The following is a 19,613-nucleotide window of genomic DNA, read 5'->3' on the forward strand; positions in this document are numbered from 1 at the left end:
TTAATTATTTTAGTAGTGGTTTTTTCTTATAGGTTCTTTTTGTCTTGTATGTCATTCCCAGCATGTAATGCAGCTATGTGGCTCCCTAAAATCTTAGAACAAGTTACAGTTTTAGATGAAGAATGTGAAGATGTAAGAAGTATTTTCTTTTATGTACATAATTATATTCATGATTTTTTAATTTATAAAATACTAATATCAATTTCATTTGTTTCTTTTGTCAACATTTGTCAAAATAAAAACACCTTCCCTGGGCAAAAATATGTACAATTTGCTGAAACTTGAGATAATATTTTAGTTTTCTTAGAAAATGTTTAATTACAACTGTATTTTAGGGTTGTTTTGCTTATTTATAGTGCAGAAAACAGATAAATGTTTAAAAATAGCAATTATATTAGGTTGGTTTTTTGCTCTATTAGTTCTTTTTGTCCCCTAATTTCATTGTCTCGATACAAAAATCTAACCTGCATTTTTTATAAGCTCAATGCTCACTGCCGATCAGGAGGAAGGCTTTTATAAATTTTAAATTTTTAGAAAATATCTTGAAAACTAGAGATCTTACCCTGTTTAGCTTCTGAGGTTCCTCGTCAAACATCAATAAAATTTTGGGAGGTTTTTGTTTAATTTATTATTTTTTTCTCCAACACTATTAACTCTCCAATCAAATTAATGTATTTTAATGAAATATTTGATTTTTCAGTGTCGTCCTCGAAGTGTAAAGAAAATGAAATTCAAATTTAAGACTGGATCACTTCTGCCATTTTTCCCAGATAAGTGAGTACTCTATTTGGAAACTGAATATTTTTCCTTTATAGTAGAATTGAATACTTTAAAAATATTTCTCATGTTCTCAAACTACAGTTGAACTTAGTTCATACAAAATGCCCAAAACTCATGATATTGTTTGAATTAGACCTTATTTTTAACAGCCAAGAATAATATCTAAAATTTAAAAAATATATAGAAATCCATATCGATATTTAAAAAAAAAATTCTGCTTGTTTTATTACGTCAAATATACAGATTGTAATCTAATTACTAGTACATTTAGAAACATTTAAACTTCGTAAAATTTTAACATTTTTAGGAAAAAAAATCCTTTATATTTTGCTGTTTAAAGGCTTATTAAATTTCACTATTCACATATCTTGGCCGTCAAACACTTACTTTCATTTGTGTAATGACATTTTCTAGTTGTATCTCGTAAATTTGTATTATTAACTCATAATTCACAACAAAAGATATACAGTTTTATCTGTTGCTTAAAATTGCACCTAGCACTTTTTCTAGTCAATTTAGCGGGTTTGCATTTTCAAACCGTAACATGGGGTTAAACGGCTTTAAAAGTATTTTTCACCAGCTTTCCAACCGTACCAAGCTCAAAGCACTAAAATGCAATTTTTTTGCAGAAAGAGCGGTTTAAAAAATCAATTAAAAATTTTTGTTTAACGCTTCTAACAATGAAAAAGAGTCAAAATTGAAAATTTTGAGTTTTGCTAATTAAAAAAACGCGTATAACTTCTTTTCTAGTGGATTTAGGTAATCTTACAATTTCTTCGTTTCGAATATTTATTGAAGACCTTTCCAACCATATCAAATTAAAAAAAAAAAAGACCATCCATTTGCATAGAAAGAGCAATTTAGGACAAAAATGCATTTTTAATTAATATCTCCATTAATTAGCATCTGATTAAAAAAAATTTATTGATGACACTAAAACTCGTCAATTGCTACTGAACAAAAAATGAAGGAAATTGGTTTACTAACAGAGGAGAAAATAGAACCGAAAGAGAACAGCTTGCCTATTAATGTATAAAGATTTTCAATTTTGTATACATACGTTGTGCTCATTGAAAGAATGCTGCAGTTTGATGGAATAATTTGGTGTAAAGCTAATTTATGTCTTACCCTTACCCTTTGTTGAAAAGTTTAAGGTTAAACAAGTCAAAGTTTATTTTTATACTACCACTTGTTTCGTGTACTTACATTCAATAGGTCACTTGTATAGAGTTAAGTGGTGAGAGTTAACTGAAGGGTAGTAGACCATTGAATTGTCCAACGAACCTCACGTAGATTTAATAGTTAAAAATCATGCACATAAAAATTGGTAATCAAACTCTAATTACTTATGAGTTCAAGTACTGGTTCATTCATCTAAATGCTGCTTTCTGCACAATTTAATTAGACCTGCTAGTCATTGAAGCTGAAGTGTAAATCATTTACTTAATGCATCAAATTTCATTAATGAACCAAATTTCAAATCTTAAGTTTCAGTTTCACATACTTTTTTTACAACAATATTTGCTTGCTTAATTTATGTAATAAACTTTCAGGGAATTTGTAATTGTTTCCCTTTGCAAAGTTAAATAAAATTTTCTGTTCATGTTGCTGTAAGGAAGGAATCATTCTAGATTTAGTGAAATATACTCATATTGCTACATAGGACTTGAATGATTTACTTGACTTTGCATGCACTGAAAAAGAGCTACTTGTGTAAGTGCGAAAAAGTGCTTGATTTTTTTTTTGAAAATATGTGCCTAAATTACACACAATTTATTCAAAAGTACAGTTGGTGCAGAGTAAATGTTTTTCAAAAAAGGATAGTTTCTCCTTTATTACTTAGCAGCAGTGGTAAGTTTTAAGTTTTTGGTATGATAAATAGAAAGTTTTAAAAATAATGAATTAAGTTATTTGTAGTGTCATATTAAATCTAAAAATTATTTTTAAAAAAAATTGAACTCTCATATTACACTGCTTCACCTTGAACGCAAAAATTGTGTACTTACAATAAATAAATGAAATATTCCTGATTTTTTTCTGAGATTTTTTTTTCTGCTAACCTGCCGAAAAGCTATTCTAATATGCTAAATTTATCTCAAACCTTCTTTTACCTGCAAAACCTAAGCTAACGAAGAAATATTTTTGACTTGAAATTCAAAAATGTTAATTTTAAATGTGGCCACAGTGCTTAGACTGTTTTGATTCCATTGTTTTAATTGCCAATCAATGATGCTAAAACTGAACAGAATAAATTAAATTATTAAAAAATTATATAAAAGTGCATTTTTTCTGCAGTTTTGAAAATTGCCTCGGAGGATGTGATTCAGAGTTTTTGGAAATCATTGGTTGTCGTGCAATTACTCCTGCAATAAGTAAGTCACCTTTTATTGATAAAAATTTACCTCTGCACCAACTGCACACTTGATTAACCCATTTGGGACGTTTGCGTCAGCGGCGGCTGCTCATCCCGGCCGAATCACGCTTATTTGCGTTCCGGCGTATGTGTTAGATAAAAATGCTATATTATGTGTCTCACTTTTTACTATTCAATCTGCATTATATTAAGCTAGTATCAGTTCTTTCCTACATCGTATTTTTCACCGATTCCTAATCGGGAATTTATCGGATGTTATCTTGTTCTCTTTTCGCCCGCATGTGTGAAGGTCATTGAAGGGGAGTGGCACGAGTGTGACGCTGAAGAAGGAGTGGCTTAGCTCGTCATTGCTGACTCAAGCCAATAGCGTTATCCACGTGTAGTGGGCATTGGCATCTGGTCATACGCTGCTTTAGTGAATGATATGATAATTAGGTGGAAGATAAAAGAATCTGGACTTTGTCTCTTCGCTTCTTGCACTCCGCGATCTAATTCACGATGTTTGGGTAGTCGAAAGACTCGCTCTTTTTCCCTCACAATGGGATTGTGTTAGAAGATAGTTTGCAGAGTTAGTCTATTGAATAATAGGAAAATGATTATTACCGGTGATATTCATTGTATCCCGGCAACTCATATTAATAGTGCAATAGTTTTTTAAAGCTTTTACTTTGGATTCAATTGGTCATCTTAGAAATATTTATTTAAAATGATTATTTTTTTATTTTAAGTATTGATAGCAAATAAAGCTATTTCTTCTTTTAAAAAGGCGCAAAGTCATTTAATATACTCTGCTAATTTACGAATTTATTAGAGAAACGTTTCATCCCATCATCAGTATGCTACTCAAGAGTCCGAGCGGCGCTAGTGTGCGGCTCGATTTCAGAACGAAATGTTTACTATCAGATAGCGTTACTTATCCATGTTCCGTCCAGATGATTGGTCTAGAACATTAGTATTTCTCTCTCTGATGTCAGAATGGGGTCCGTCAAATGTCTGTGATTTATTGGATTTCGTGAAAAAAATATAAACATGTGCTAGCAAATGAAAAGGGAAACGCACACTCATTTTGAATGGATGTTTCTAGTTTCGATTCCATTCATAATGGGATTTCATGAGAGATATTCTAGAAAAGGGTTTTACTTTTAGATTCATTTCTGTAGCCATGGTGAACACGTCATCTTTACGAGGAGGAAATATCTAAATTTATGACTGATCCATCTATGGATCTTTCGGACGACATTGAAACAACTATAAATTATTTTTATTTTAGTTCTTCATACAGTAGATACTTTCTAAAATTATACACTGAAAAAGAAAGCAAAGAATTTAGAAGGAGATGTGTCGTTTGCTCTAAGCAGAATCAAAGACTTAACGCTACCTATGAGTGTAAAATGCACATTGCTCAGTGCTTTGAAATTTTTCATGCGGCTTTAAAATGTGAATTGTTACAATATTTTTCAAGCATTTCACAAAAATTAAGTGCAAATATTTTTCCAGTTTTGTGCAAAATATATTGTTTACTTTTAATAATCTTAGTTACAGTAAAAAACAATATATTTTGTTTTTTTTTATTGTTCATTAATTTTTTTTGTTATGATTGAAATTATGACATACGTATTTTATCATATATTAAAAAATGGTTTCGTTTCTATGCCAAGTGTACATTTTATTCATTGTCATGTAACGCATACTTTCCGAAACTGCGAATTAGGCTTAGCGGGAGAAATTGCCCTGGCCTGTAGGCACTGTTTGCGTGTAACAGCTGCCGTCCCGAACGGGTTAAGTTAAATGAACGTAAGGTAGAGTCAGTTGGGGTGAAAGGAAACAGAATTTCAATACTTAAACTTTAGATCCTTCCTTTTCTTTTGGATGAATTGAGGCACAAATTTGTACATTGTGTCCAAGACAGTGGCGCACACAAGGGAGGGGTCCAGGGGGTCTGGACCCCTCCCATAGGTCTTGTTTTTTTCCCCGATTTATTATGAGTCTATGTATTTTGTGACTAAAATAATTTCAAGCAAAAGGTAACAATAATTTCAGTTTTAATAAGTGAAAAAATAAAATCCTCATTTTAAAAGATTTTTTAAAAATATTGAGCACTTTTCCTATAACAAATTGCCTATAACATGCAGAATGGTGATTATACTAAATGAACACACTGTAATAACCATGTTTTTAGTTTTGTAATAACAGATCACATTAAGTGACATTTTCTGAACATCTTTAATCATTTGGTGCTTCTGCAACGATGAATTCACTTTGCTGAATTCATTTTTTTTTAATTATGAGAAAAGTTAATGCGTATATTATTTTGCTTTCTGGTAATGTATTTAAGTATAGTTCATTAATGCTAATTATTTATTCAATAGTTTATTTTTTACTGTTTTTCGTACTCGAGAAACGATAAAATCAAGTCAATATTGTTTGGCGGCGTATTGGGGTATCTTATGAGAATGAGGCTTTCGATCTTGGACCCTCCCCTTGCAAAATTCCCGTGTGCGCCACTGGTCCAAGACAACACTGTCTGAGAGTAACTGGGGATGAAAGATTTGACTGCATGACTTCGTTTAGCAAATGAAAACATGATTCCTTTTACTAGGAGCGGATACAGAAACCAATTTAGGAGTGGGGGTCATGCTGAAGAATGACCTCGAAAGAACTTACGGTTTTGGGTACGAAAAATTTCTGAAAGTGCTTGGTGATGAATAAAAAGCACCAAATCTTAACACTTGACAGGGAAAATACCTTGCGAATTAATTTAAAAAGCAATAAAATGAAGTAGTAGTTCAAATATTTACTTTAAAAAAAATAGACGAATTGAAAAGATACTTACAATTGTTTTATGCATCAAGTGTTTGAACACAATGTAGACCCATACTGTTGTCAACTGTTTATGGGGGGGGGGGATCATGGCCCTCCTGTTGTATCCGCTGCCCTCTTTTATCCCAGCTTGTTTCCTTTTACCCCATAGACAATTGGATACATGGAAACACCCCATTTATTTCACCATGAGGTTGATGTTGGTAGATAATCGCACTTATGCACAATCTATTTAGACGCTGAAGAAGTTCTACAACAACAATACTCAGTATGTGGCCACATGCGACTCTCTGAATCCTTCTATTGTATTTTGACACCCTTCAAAAAGAATGATGCAAAAAATAAAATCATGTTTTAAATTTATATAAAATACCCGCAAAGTTACACCTCAAAATTTGATCTTCCAAAAAAAATAAATAAATAAAGAAATTTGAATTTTGACATCTGGAATTCAAATTATGTTTTTCGCAATAACGAATGTGTGTATGTAGGTGTCTGTGTTTGTGTGTGGGGGGGTGTGCGTTTGTGTGTAGGGGGTATGTGTATGTGTGTGTAGGCATGAGTGTTTGTGTCTGTGTGCTGGCATAAGTGTGTGGGTAGTTGTGTGTATGAATGTGTGTGTGGGGGCGGGTATGTGTATGTGTGTGTAGGCACATGTGTTTGTGTCTGTGTGCAGGCATGAATGTGTGGGTAGTTGTGTGTGTGTATGTGTAGGTGTCTGTATGTATGCGTGAATGTATGTGTGCGTGTAGTTGTGCATGTATGCGCGTGTGTGTAGGACATGGATGCAACCTGGAGACGGTTTTCGCTAGAGGAGCAGCATCGTGAGGAGCCGGTCGACGGTGATGCTGCGGAGGGTGGCGGTGGGAAAATAAAATCAAAGGACATCAAAACAGTCAAGTGAGAGCAATAAGCAATCGTGCTTGCTCCAAAAAAAAAAAAAAAAAAAAACAGGCAGAATGAAAAACTTAATTGTTTCCATTTGCTCCAGAGTACCAGGTATTTATGGGCTCAATGGAAACACCTGAATTGCTCATCAAAAATAGCTAGAAAGGTTAATTTCATAAATAAATATCTTCAGTAACCTTCCACTTGACAAGTTACAACGAAATGAAGCCAGTTATTTAGCCTGCTGGAGAGGAAAATGTTAAATCACTAAGCTTTAAGCATCAGCTTTCTTCACAGACAATCATGACACTTACGCAATTGTTTGGAAACAGAACTCCCAGAATCTCTTCTGTGTGTTATCTAATCTTCACTCACCCACATTCTAGTTTCAAAAATTATTGCAAGTGTGGTAATAAGAGTTAACTTCCATGTACCCCATGTGTCCTCCTTTTATCCCAACTGAAACTATATCTTGAATAAAAAAAGTTTTCATGGCAAATTTGTCTGTGCTTTATTCATTGTTTATTTTAGGGCCACCATTTTTTATTCTATCAGTTAGTAAAATACCAAAATTCTTTTGTTTAATTGGAACTTTTTTTTTTTTCAGAATCCCATTTCATTAAATGTAAATGAAAGTACTGAATTTCTGTTTTTCTTAATTAAAATACATTTAATTTTCAGTAAATTTAAATTATACACTGCTTTAATGTATAATATTTCTTTATTGTTTTCTTTTAAACTGTAGTCTCGTCAAATAACTCAGCTCCACAAAGTGTGACTAACAGAAATGCAAGCTCTGATAGTGGCTATGAATCTTCAAATAGGTCAACGGCAAGTAGATATGATTCTTCATTATCTTCATCATCAACTCATTCCACTAATTTCCAAAGTAACAGACCAAGTTTTGCCAATGTCAGTCATAATAATACATCTAGACCATCTACTAAGTAAGATCTTTTTTATACATAGCTTGTGTTTCTATTTTTTTCCTTCAGTAAATTTCTGGTGGACAATTTTTAATCAAAGCTAGGTACAATCATTCTGTGTATCTCTACATAGTATAAAATGAAGTCTCTAAAAAGCTTCTGTGTGTTTGAACTCACAAAACTCGAGAACTACCCGGCCGATTACTCTGAAATTTTCAGTTTTTTCCTTTAAGTCCTGAGAAGGTTTGCAGACCAGTTCGAAAACAATTCGATGAATAGTTCTTTTTTTATTCCAATTTAGGCCCAATTTTCACATAAATTCCCGAATATGGGGGTGAAAAATTACTTGCAAATAGTAATACTATATAGCGTTGGAAAGGGAAGAATTTTCCGCGTTCTACGCAATTTGTTCCAATGCTCTAACCTAATTGCAGCGGGAGTTTTTTTTACATTTGCAGCTCGAATTTTTTTCAGGCTTAGCTGAAATTTAGGCACTACTTTCTTCATTAAATCCATCAATAAAAAGTGAAGGAATTGTCCTACAATTTTCTTTTTGACACCATTGGAAAAAGCTGCTTTTTTTACTCCAGATCTAACTCGACCTAAGGTCGAAAGCTTCACCCTCTATCTCCATAAGAAAAAAAGTTACAATCGAATTAAATGAAGTTCAAAAACCTGTTCTTTATTCAAGTTTTCAACCATTTTATTTTGCGTTTCCACGGTAACACTTTTTGAATCAATTGTCTATTTCCATCTTTCTCATTTTCAATTCTAAAACTTATTTTATTTTGTGTTTCCATGGTTACGCCTTTTAAATTCATCTTTCTCATTTTATTTTAATTTCTTAAAAGTATTTTAGTATCTGTCATCATTGTTTGGCAGGAAAATTTTGCATGATGGTTTTTTTTTCTTTCATTTAATCCTGGTTATTGAAGATACTTCGCTTGACGCGATGGTTTTTTTCAAAGTAGACCGGGCAAAGCCGGGAAACGCAGCTAGTAGTCATATAAATAGCACATAAATGTACAAAAGTTAAGTATTTGCTTTAAAACTGCCATTTTATTTAGCATGTTTTTGATTTATAAGACAGTTTTTCCTGAGATTTCACTAAACATACTATAACCTTGTGCAAGCATGCAATAAAAATATTAGACAAAAATTGTACTGACACCTTCCACCATACGATCAAATTATTTTCAGTCAAAATGTTTGCTTTGTTTGAACTGACGCCGAAAAAAACATTTAGTTGTAACAAATTTTTGAAACAAATTGCTTTTATTCAAGGGAGATTTTTTATACATTATCTTATTAGATTTTAAAACAGGACCGAATGTTTTGTTCATTGTAACTGGTGTTTTGTTGTATCGGCATTCGTTGCAACAGGATCTCACTGCAGTTAAAATTTCAACCTTTCAGAAATTCTAAAATATTTGTCACTTTTTTGCGTTTGAAAAATGTAAATGTAGTTTATTTATTAAGGATATGTTTTTGTATCTTAATTTACTTCTTGTGTTTTCTGAATAACTCTTATTGCTTTTATAATTGGTCTTTTATTGATACACTAGATCTCAGGGAATCAAAATAATATCTTTTTTGTCTTTCAAAATTTTCATTTCTTTATTTGACTATCTTCTGTCTTTTCTTTTTTTCTTTCTTCATTATTGCAAAATGCAATTTAATAAACCTTATTATATTAATACAGTATAAAATTCTTGTTCTTGATATATTCTTGGATAGCGATTTCAAATTATTAGCCAATATTTTAACCAAATTTTAAAATATTAGTCTAATTTTAGTCTTAGCCGAAGACAAATCTTAACAAATCAGAGAACAAAGTATAAAATGCAAACACTTGTTCTTATGTTTTAAAGATGCAGCATTCTCTCATACACTGATTTGGCATGGTTTATTTTATTTAACAGAATTTTTAACAATCTCATGACATAATTTTGAGAATGGTATTTTTTCTGTGTAATTTTTGCAGAATTTCTTTTTATCTAATACTTTTGCCAAATCAAAGTTCAACACAAATGTACATTTTTATCGCATTTGGCATGCAGGGGAATGCTTAGCGTAGGCCCTGAGATAACTTTTATATATTTTTTACCCATTAGTTGTAAAAGTTCTTGTACTTTTTAACTAATATTTTCTTTTTTTTCACCTTTTCTTCTTTTTTTATTGTTAGGTCATCAATAGTTTCCAAAAAAAAATTTTTTTTTTGAATTTCTTTTCTACTCACTTTGAGACCTTCTTCTGAAGTCCATGTTTGATTATTCATTTTTTTTTAAAATCTTTGTTTTAAATCTCAGTGTGTATTTTCTCTTTTAGTCGCACCTTCACATCAAATCAAAATAACTCAGGTGCAACCAATGATATTGTGTGTGGTTGTGGTAAAAAAGCTATCATTTTAACCGTACGAAAGGAAGGTCCCAATAAAGGTAATACTTAGTTTCTTGTAAATATCATGGTTTGAATGATTTTAAGTATGCATGTATTAGGTATTCTAAGCAGAACAGTAATGAAATAATCATTTAGGATAGGTTCTTTTTAAAATAATCATTATAAACATACTAGAAAATTGCACATCAAGATATGACGGATGTAATGCTTCTATATTTGAACGGAGCAATTGTCTGTTTGGTCATAGTTTGAGAGTTGAAATTTTAACCCTAATGCTCGTATTAACCAGCGCGACTTGAGGAAGAGTAACTGCCGAGTAGGTGAACCCAGGGCTAACTCAAACCGCGAGGTTACTCACAGTTGTTATTATCCAACAGCGAGTCACCCAGACCGCTGATTTTTTTCTCCCTAGATGTAAAAGCCCCTCTCATTGGTGGATTTTGGTCATGTGATATTGTTTACAGGAAAGGCAAAGCCGACGGTCGGGGGCACGGCTAGCACGGCCTCGTTGTTTTTGAAGCACGTTGTTAAGCTGATTTTCGAACGAAAGTGTCTTTTTTCCTTCTATTTATCACTAAAAGATGAATTTCGCTTCCACAAAAACAAATTATACTCCTTTCGAAGCTAAAATACTGGCTTCGCTGGATGACAATTACAAAGAATTCAGTGCAAGAACTATTTTTCATTAAATATCTTGGGAAATTCCATGAAAATTATAACTTAAACGATTTTTTTAAACTAATTTTATTGATATGATTTTACAAATTTTTCCCCATTATACATATTTACTAAATTTATATGAGCCAAGTGTGATTTTTTTTTTTGATTGTTTTTTTTATTTAAAATATTGTTACTTTTATCGTTATTAATAGAATTTAAACATTCTTGTCATGTCGTCACAGCACCTAAACCTCAACTATTTTAATCCGAAGCATAAATCATTATTCAGATTAACAGTTTCTTATTGTTACTTCGGTATCTCAAAAGTACTCTTCACTTAAAAGAATTAATTTATACCGAATTCACATAAATTTCGTTTGGTAATAAGAAGTTCGAAAACTTTGTTGACAAAAATGTCACTATATATACTCATGAAACAAACAATAGCGTAAAAATTGAAAAATAAAACCTATAAAAATACTATATCTTTCTGTTTTTGTTTTAGTACTTTAGTTATGAAAAAAGAAATGGAAAAAGAAAAAATATCAGTTTTAATGAAAATTATTTTACTATATAATACCTCAGACTATTGTTTTTAATCAAAAATGTCATTCAGTCACACATGAGTTTGCACAGCTATTAATGAATAGACTTTGTTATAGATTGTGCTGCATATTCATGGCTGTTTATTATCAATTTTAACCAGTTATGCGCCAATTGCAGGAGAGTCGGGGAGGGTGGGAGGAATTGGACAGCTGTATATACACCGAAAGAAACTGTTTCAGGCTCTTTCCTGATTCTGACTTGTTACGTTTACTTGACAAGAAATAGTTTTTCTTTTATTTCGGTATGATTACAGTTCTCTCATTCTTCCATTTCTTCTCATTTTTTAAATGACAATTAACCTCACGGTTTATGTTTGAGTTATAAGATTTAAATAGTTTTTAATTAGGAGAGATAAATAATGGAGAGTTTTTACCAATCATAGTGTAACAATTCACTTAAGCTAACGCAGAAAAATATAACAATAAAAAATTGAGACGTCCCTTATACTTAAAAAAAATCTCCAGTTATTTCCTCATCAAACTTTGATTTTTCTGTATGTTTATATCAGAACAAGATCATTTAAGCACTTTTGATCAACACTGCTTTTTAAATAGATCTGACCCTCTTAAAATTTTTTAATACATCAAAAATTTCCTTTACCACTCTTTCATCTTCTACACGATCCATTCTCCTGATAAAGTCAAAACACTGGAATTCGCTAAATTATTTGAGTAAATTTCAACGATTGTTCTCAGTTCGGAGAATTCTGATTTGATAACTGCCATAGAATAAGTCTTCAAACAGGACGTTAAAAATCAAACAGTATAATAATACAAGCAATGTTTTAAAAAAAATTATACGTATATTGTAATATTTTGTTGTCAAAAAATATTTTTGGTAATATTAAAGGATAAAGTTCTTGTTATTAACGTTTGAAATATTAAATGACACCTACTAATATTCAGTGCAGCATTATTTGCTTAATATTAAGCATATTTGTATAGTAAATGCTTTGTACAATGAAGCATTTCCTGTCCAACCGGAGCAAAGTGGATGGGGCTATGTGAAATAGTTCATATCATTTACTAATTCAGTCTTTTATCAAATCACGTACATGTTCATTTATTAATTAGTTCAGAGGTTCCCAAATTTCAGACTCCCGTGGACCCCCTCTGGAAAAATTACGAACTTCGAGGAGCCCCCCCCCCCCCCTTGCCCCCTTGCGCAAAAAAATGATACAGTTAAATCTATTCTTTTTTCTAATATATTTTCACGCTTTTTTCCCATAAAATTTATTTATTCATTGTTCTGTATATTTTTCAGAGCACTTATCTGGTTTTCATTTCTTTTTCTAAAATTATTTTTCTGAGTTATGGAAGTAAATTCTATTTGAAATTCAATTAGGAATAAAAATGTTATCAACAAATTTCTACAACAAGTTTACAATTAAAAATGACCTTTTGAAGTTGTGAGCAAAACAGTGATGAATTTTGGCGCGTACTCCACTGGTTTGCTGAATGCTTACGCTTGCTGTCTACCGCACTTTCAGGTTATGATATTTAAGAAGCGAATTAAATACTGTGGTCTGTGCTAATGACGTCAGTGAATGCTAGTCAGTTGTGAAGCCTTGTGCAGAAGCGTAAAAAATGAAATCGAATCTGCGCACTGATTAAAATAAATGTTGAAAAATATTAAACTTTGTCAAATTATTTCAAAAATTCTCAAATCCTATGTTTTTAAACATGCTCTTTGAGAGAAAAAAAAATACTTTAAAATTTCGGAAACGATCTCATTATTTAAATCGACTGCAAATTATAGCATTTGATCTATTTCAGCCATTGCTAGAAATTTTGAATGTTGACTATTAAATTCAGTTTTTAAATTTTTGGAGCAAAAGTTTTATTTAAAGTGTAATATCACAGTTGTAAAAATGTTTGCACTTTCCTCAATAGTTTTGTAACAATATGAACTTCGTAATAGTTCCGGAGTGGGGAGGGGGGGGGGGGGATTGCTGCGGTCCTGCATGTACCTAAGCAAGAACTTTTTATTCCTCATAAATGGGCTTTCTTTTCGAATTAAAATATCATTACTCGTCCTTCAATCTCAATTATATTTAACGTTTTAGCTGGTAGCACCGCGAAACCCCTGGCATGGACTTGCGGACCCCGGGGGTCTGCGGACCGATGTTTGGGAAACTCTGAATTAGTTCATTTACATTCCTTTATTTAATAATTCCCTTATTTACTCCTTCCTTCATTTATTTTCTTATTAATTTGCTATTTTATTCACTCATTTAAATTATTTTCGTTTATTCTTTCATTTTCTTCTCATTTATTAATTCACTTTTTTATTTACCCATTTATTTGATAAAAAATTCCTTCAATCATGAAATTAAAAACAGTTCATTAGAAAAATATTTCATTTTTCACTTTGCCCCATGAAAAAAAAAGATGAAAAATTTCCACCTTTTTTGTGAGGCACAAATTTACTGCTAAAAATAAAAAATAATATTCCATTGCGAGTTTTATCGTAAAATATATTGGTCTTCCTTCATGTATCGTAATTTTCAGAAAAAAATTCCAATTTGTTCATTTTGAAAAAAAGTAAGTTACCTTAAATGTTTCACTTTGCCTCCATAGACAAAAAAAGACGTGCAAAATATTTAATTTATTCACATATCACCATTATCAAGATAATTTAGTTTGTAATTACTAAAAATCAGGTATATTCGATTCTCATCGCTGATTAGTGTTTAATGTTAAATAATTGCAAATTTCATCACCAGAGTCAGTGGCAGATTAATCATGTCGCAGTTGCGAGGAGTCCCCATGACATTAGGGCCCCTTTCTTTTATTTAAGCCGAATTTTTCGAGGCTTACATTCAATTAATTCCAGCAGTTCCAAATCCTCCAGCATAAACAAGTCGTAGTTGCGTTGTTGTCCGATGTCTGCCATCTTTAGTAGCTCGCTGTCGGAAGTTAACTCGCCGAAACCGAGGGGTTAGATTTGAAGCTGAAAAACTTGTTCACAACACGGCGTTAACTCCAATCCGCGTTGGTTAATAACGTCAACCCTTCGATTGGCAGGTAACCCTTGGACTCCAGAGTTACTCGCGTTGGTTGATACCCTAACTCCAGTGAGTTAACTCTAAACTCCAGTAGATAGCGTTCATCATTGACCACTTTTTGGTTTCTTCATTCTCCAAAAGGGACTCTTATCAGTAAAACAGTTAAGTTGCATGATCCAGTTCAGTCTTGTTAAAAGAAAGCATTTCCCTGTATGCCAAAAAATATTATCAAATTATAAATAACTTACTGAATTTTCGGTGCTTCAACAATGAAATAACGCTGTCATGCATGCTATGGCGCGAGTTTCATTGTTGGTGACGTCAGAGCGTTACTGGATCAGTGATTTTGGCTATTATATATATAAGGATTTTTGGGCAGACTTAGTGGTACAAATTGTACTTGAATCAATTTTGTGACATTACTCTTAGAGAATCACCTCTAGGTTTTTGAAAATTATGATTGGAAAAGCAGCACTGAAGCCCTAACTTTTAATTATTGGAATAAATGGATAAATGTGCACTAAAAAGGATTTAGCACTCATTATGTTGTAATTTTTTTAGGGCTCAGATAATTCATGCTACTGTGATTAATGTGAATACATATTGAAAAAGCCGCACATTTGAATTAATGTTTTTTTTTTTCATGGAAAGCGTTAAATGAATTGATCATCCAATTCTATTTCAGTGTTCACATATGTATTTGCCATGCAGATAAGTAAATTTTATGTACTGTTGAAGCACTAATTTTTGCGAGCTGCAATTTTCGTATAAAGAAGTTACGATGATTTTCCGAGCTGAAAATTTTGCGAACTTTATATGAGTAGAACTGAAACTTGATTACTTGTATAAAATTCAGACATTTCACGAGGTTTAAATTTTTGCATTCCATTGAAATTCATGGAATACTAAAGTTTTGAAGAAAAACCACTTGTCTTGTAAAAATATTGTCCTATAACATTCTGACAATTGCATGCAAGTACATGTAAATAAACAACTGAACGATGTTATCCTTACTTGACTGCCACTGTTAAAGACTTTCAAACTAAGCATGCTGCTTTAAACTCTGCTCTTGTTGTAGTTGTATACTCACAGGGATGCCCACTAGGGTATGTCATTTTTTTTTTTTTTTTTTTTGAACTTGGACTTGCACATTTAAGATGCATTGTATTTGCACTCACAAAATTTATTTTTAGTATTATTTTTGAAAAATATTAAGGTTTAGCTACCAGAAAACAAGTTTAAAGCTTTGATAAAAAGGCAAAATTTGAGTATAATAGTATACCTTCTACTAAAGATCTAACTGACAGGTTTTCTTTGGAAAAAGTTTATGAAAACAACTTATGAAACATACACAAAAAGCTTTTTTTTTTTAAATATTTAATTTAGTTAACTTAAGATTTGTATTATTACTATTATTAACAATTTAAAAGTTTCTAACATAATCTTCTGAAGGAGAAAGTCAAACCTTTTTGGCCAGTAACCAATAACACTAGAAATAATAGCCAAAAATTGAATAAATTGCTGAGATGGTGAAAGTTTTTTGAATGTTTTATTTTAAAAAGTAGGGGGGAAAAACAATTGAGTATAAATGAAGGAAGGTAAGTTTTTTTTATTTGGAGATGATAAATGAAAGACTAACTAGGCTATTGGACTTAGTTTAGGAATTCTGAAAATTCAAGCACAATATTTTAAAAACTGCAGAAAGAGCTGTACACTGTTTAAATATTATAGTTACCTGCAATAAGAAACACTTGTTTTTATAACTGATTAAATTTTCTGTAATTTTGGGAATATTAGTAATTATTTAGTGTGTATTGATTTTTTAATTCTGAGATCAAAATCTGTACAATTTTTTATTCAGGACTTTTTTCATAAAAATATTCAAGATAATATTTTCCTTCAAATTAAGTTTTCAAGCACATGATATGTGTTTTTCTCGATTTAGGTAGACAATTTTATAAGTGTCCAGAAATGTCTGATGATGTTAAATGTAATTTTTTCTTGTGGAAAGATGAAGAAGATACATCTCCAGCACAGAATTTCTCTTCAATTATTCCATCCAATCAACAGAACTCTTTTAGAAATGGGTAAGAAGAACTCTGTGTTGAATATTAAGACAGTGTAATTGATACAATTTTAACTGTAACATAATTTTTACTATAAGTATTAAATTATCCAAACGTCTGGATCGTTTTCTTTCTTTTTTTTTTCAGCAGAAGGTGCTGTTGTGTTATTGAAGTAAAAGAATGTAAACATTTGCCTCTATGCTACTTCCTTTGATAACTGACATATTTAACTTCATTTTAAAAATTGAAATGTAGTATGATGTGCTTAAAGAGTTTTCATTCAAACAAATTAAAAACTGAAGGCCCAACTGCATTTACATCATGTTTTCTTTCTTCTATATGTTGAAGAATATCTAGAGTTCATAAAACGCTTCAAAACATTTACAGTAATAAACCTTATAAGAATATTATTACAAGCATTGGTTCATATAATTCCATGTTAGTACTTCATACGTCAACAAAAACCTTTGATCTGGAGTGTCGTATAGGGACATTGCTAAGTCAACGCTAGTTTTTTTGCCATTCCTGGGGTCTTTGCAACTATCACTCTTTTTATCTCCCCCCCCCCTCGGCCCCCAAAAAAGCAGCGCATTCTTATGCAATATAAAAAATAGGAAAAATTTGGAGCATGCAAGAGAAAAAAAAAAAAACTTAGAGATTTATAAAGAGAAAACTATGTTGTTCTGCTTTTATTAATAGCCAAGAGGGGGAAAAAAGTTATGTTTCAAGTTTGTGTATTCTAAAGTGATTTTCAAAGACATTAAAGAAAAAATTATATTAATAATTGCTACACATAGTATGAAATTTACAATTTTTTAAAAAACATTCACATTACTGTCTTGCATTTTTGATGGATAATATTTTGAATAAATGTCAAAATTAACATATTTTTAGTAGTAATTTAAAATTAGTTTTACACTCTCTTTTAACAGTTTAGAATTTTTTAAAATGTAGTATTGCAACTTATACTACATCTTTAGTTCTATGCCCCCCCCCCCCCTCCCTCCGAAAAAAAAGAAACATCCATTGTTAAAAAAGAAAATGAAATTCCATTAATCTTATACTATTTTTAAAAAATAAGAAACTGTTTTCAGTAATAAATAAGGAAGATAAAACTTTGACTCGTGACTTAGCCTTTAGTCATGTGACCTGTATAAAGCGCCTTTTTATTTCAGGGTTCGTACTTCCTTAAAAAACCCTTAAGAAACCCTTAATTTCATCAAGCAAAATTAAGGTCCCTAAAAAACCCTTAAAAAGTCCTTAATTTTCTGAAAATTTCCTTAATATTTTAACCACTGTATCAAGTTTGGTCCCCTTTTTCTTATTTTTTTCGTTTTTTACCCCTTCAAATCTTTATAATCCGCGATATGTGCCGAAAACGTATGTTTTGGAGACATGCCGACCACGTTAAACACGTGCTTCGCCGAAAATTGCTTGCCTTGTTTGAGATTGCAATCTTTTTGCATCCTGCAAATATTTCAATCTTTTTAAATGTTGGAAGGTTTTTTTACAATATGCTACTTTATATCTGTTTATTTTTTTCATTATTTCAATAATATTTTTATTTCTTAAATTTATTTTAGAAAAAATGCAAAAGACTATCAAAAAAATATGGTCCAACTCCCAGTCTCTGATTGTATTTAAACTTGTCATGGTTACTATTTTTATGTATTTGAAAAAGCTTTCAATATATTTATGGTGAATCTCTAAAGGTTTTGGTTAGGCTTTACAGCCTGTAAAATTTTTTGGAATTTAAAGATTAAATAAAGCAACTTCAGTTTTTTTTTTTTTAAATCGTGAAATAATATGAAGTTTTTTAAACCAAACTATGAGTTCCATTGCAAGGAAAAAGGATAATCAATTATATATATATATATATATATATATATATACAGGGGTCGATCCAGCGCCAAATTGGGGCCGCTTTGCTGCCCCTTCACAAAATTCCGCATGGCAAAAGCGGCCCGATTCACAAAATTCCCCATCGCAAAAGCGGCCCCATTCACAAAATTTCCCATCGCAAAAGCGGCCCCATTCACAAAATTCCGCGTCGTAAAAGCAGCCCCTTCACAAAAATTTATAAAAAGGCAGCCTTTTCACAATATTTTTTAACCGCAAATGTGTACGCATCTACGCGGGAGCCTCTTCCACCTTCCCCCATCTTATCTTTTTGCTTGCTGCGTGAGGTGTTTTTGCTTGAGAGCGTCAGAGGGGGGACGGGAGAGGGACACTTGTGATTGGTAGCTTGTTTTCAGGAAAATCTTAAATTTTACTTTGATTACGCAATATATATCTTATACATATAAAATCTGAGTATCTATCTATCTATGTCCAAGCTTCTTCTCCCGAACGACAGTGAACTGACCATCAAACCAGGTATCGATGGATTCGTAATCCTCCCGTCTTCATGTTTGGCTATTTAACATAATTCTCCGATAATAATTAGCGGAGATATCAATTAAAAACTATTAATTATGACTCTTAGATTTCAAAATCAAATCCCTATTTTTAGAAGACTTTCCTCCATTTAAATTATTATTCAGTGCTTCATCTCAACTTTCCGCAACAATGCTTTTATTAAAATGTATGTGAGCGTGAAGAAAATCATTGAGATGAAAGATCTGTTGCCATTTTTTTTGCTCAGGTAAAATTCTTGTTTTTGTTTTGAGGCTTTTCCTGTAATCAGGGGATTTAAATTGTTTACTTTTTTGGGGGGTTTTCCGCAATCTGCCGCAAAACTACACTGACTTTTTTTTTTTTTTTTGGTTCAAGCCTGAGTGTTGAACTCGCGTCACTTGACATAACTTTTATTTTCGAGGTAGACCGTGCAAAGCCGGGCGACGCAGCTAGTTTAGTATTAATTTGTGTTGAGTTTCAAAATCCAATTCTAAAATAATTTTACTTAAAATAAAATTATTTTACATGCTGTTTTTATATTTTTATTTGTTTTGAAGATCTTGATTTCCTTACATCGGCCATGGTAAACGAATTTTTCGCATTTTTGATGTTTAGTGTACCTTGTTAAGAGGCAAACAAATAAAATTTCTTATATATTTATTAACATCATTAAATTGCAAAGTTTTAAA

The 19,613-nt window shown here is 31.6% G+C and overlaps 1 protein-coding gene across 1 annotated transcript in view; it reads left to right on the forward strand.

Moving 5' to 3' along the window:
- LOC129230713 (DNA topoisomerase 3-alpha-like) overlaps positions 1 to 19,613 on the forward strand; it is a 94,417-nt gene that overhangs the window by 66,225 nt on the left and 8,579 nt on the right. The window contains exons 20-25 of the mRNA XM_054865133.1: positions 33 to 132; positions 701 to 774; positions 3,076 to 3,152; positions 7,608 to 7,809; positions 10,117 to 10,226; positions 16,407 to 16,548. Of these exons, the coding sequence (XP_054721108.1) occupies positions 33 to 132; positions 701 to 774; positions 3,076 to 3,152; positions 7,608 to 7,809; positions 10,117 to 10,226; positions 16,407 to 16,548 (705 nt within the window). The remainder of the gene's footprint in view (positions 1 to 32; positions 133 to 700; positions 775 to 3,075; positions 3,153 to 7,607; positions 7,810 to 10,116; positions 10,227 to 16,406; positions 16,549 to 19,613) is intronic.

This window comes from Uloborus diversus, chromosome 9 (genome assembly GCF_026930045.1).
Source record: "Uloborus diversus isolate 005 chromosome 9, Udiv.v.3.1, whole genome shotgun sequence".
Classification (NCBI taxonomy): Eukaryota; Metazoa; Arthropoda; class Arachnida; order Araneae; family Uloboridae; genus Uloborus; species Uloborus diversus.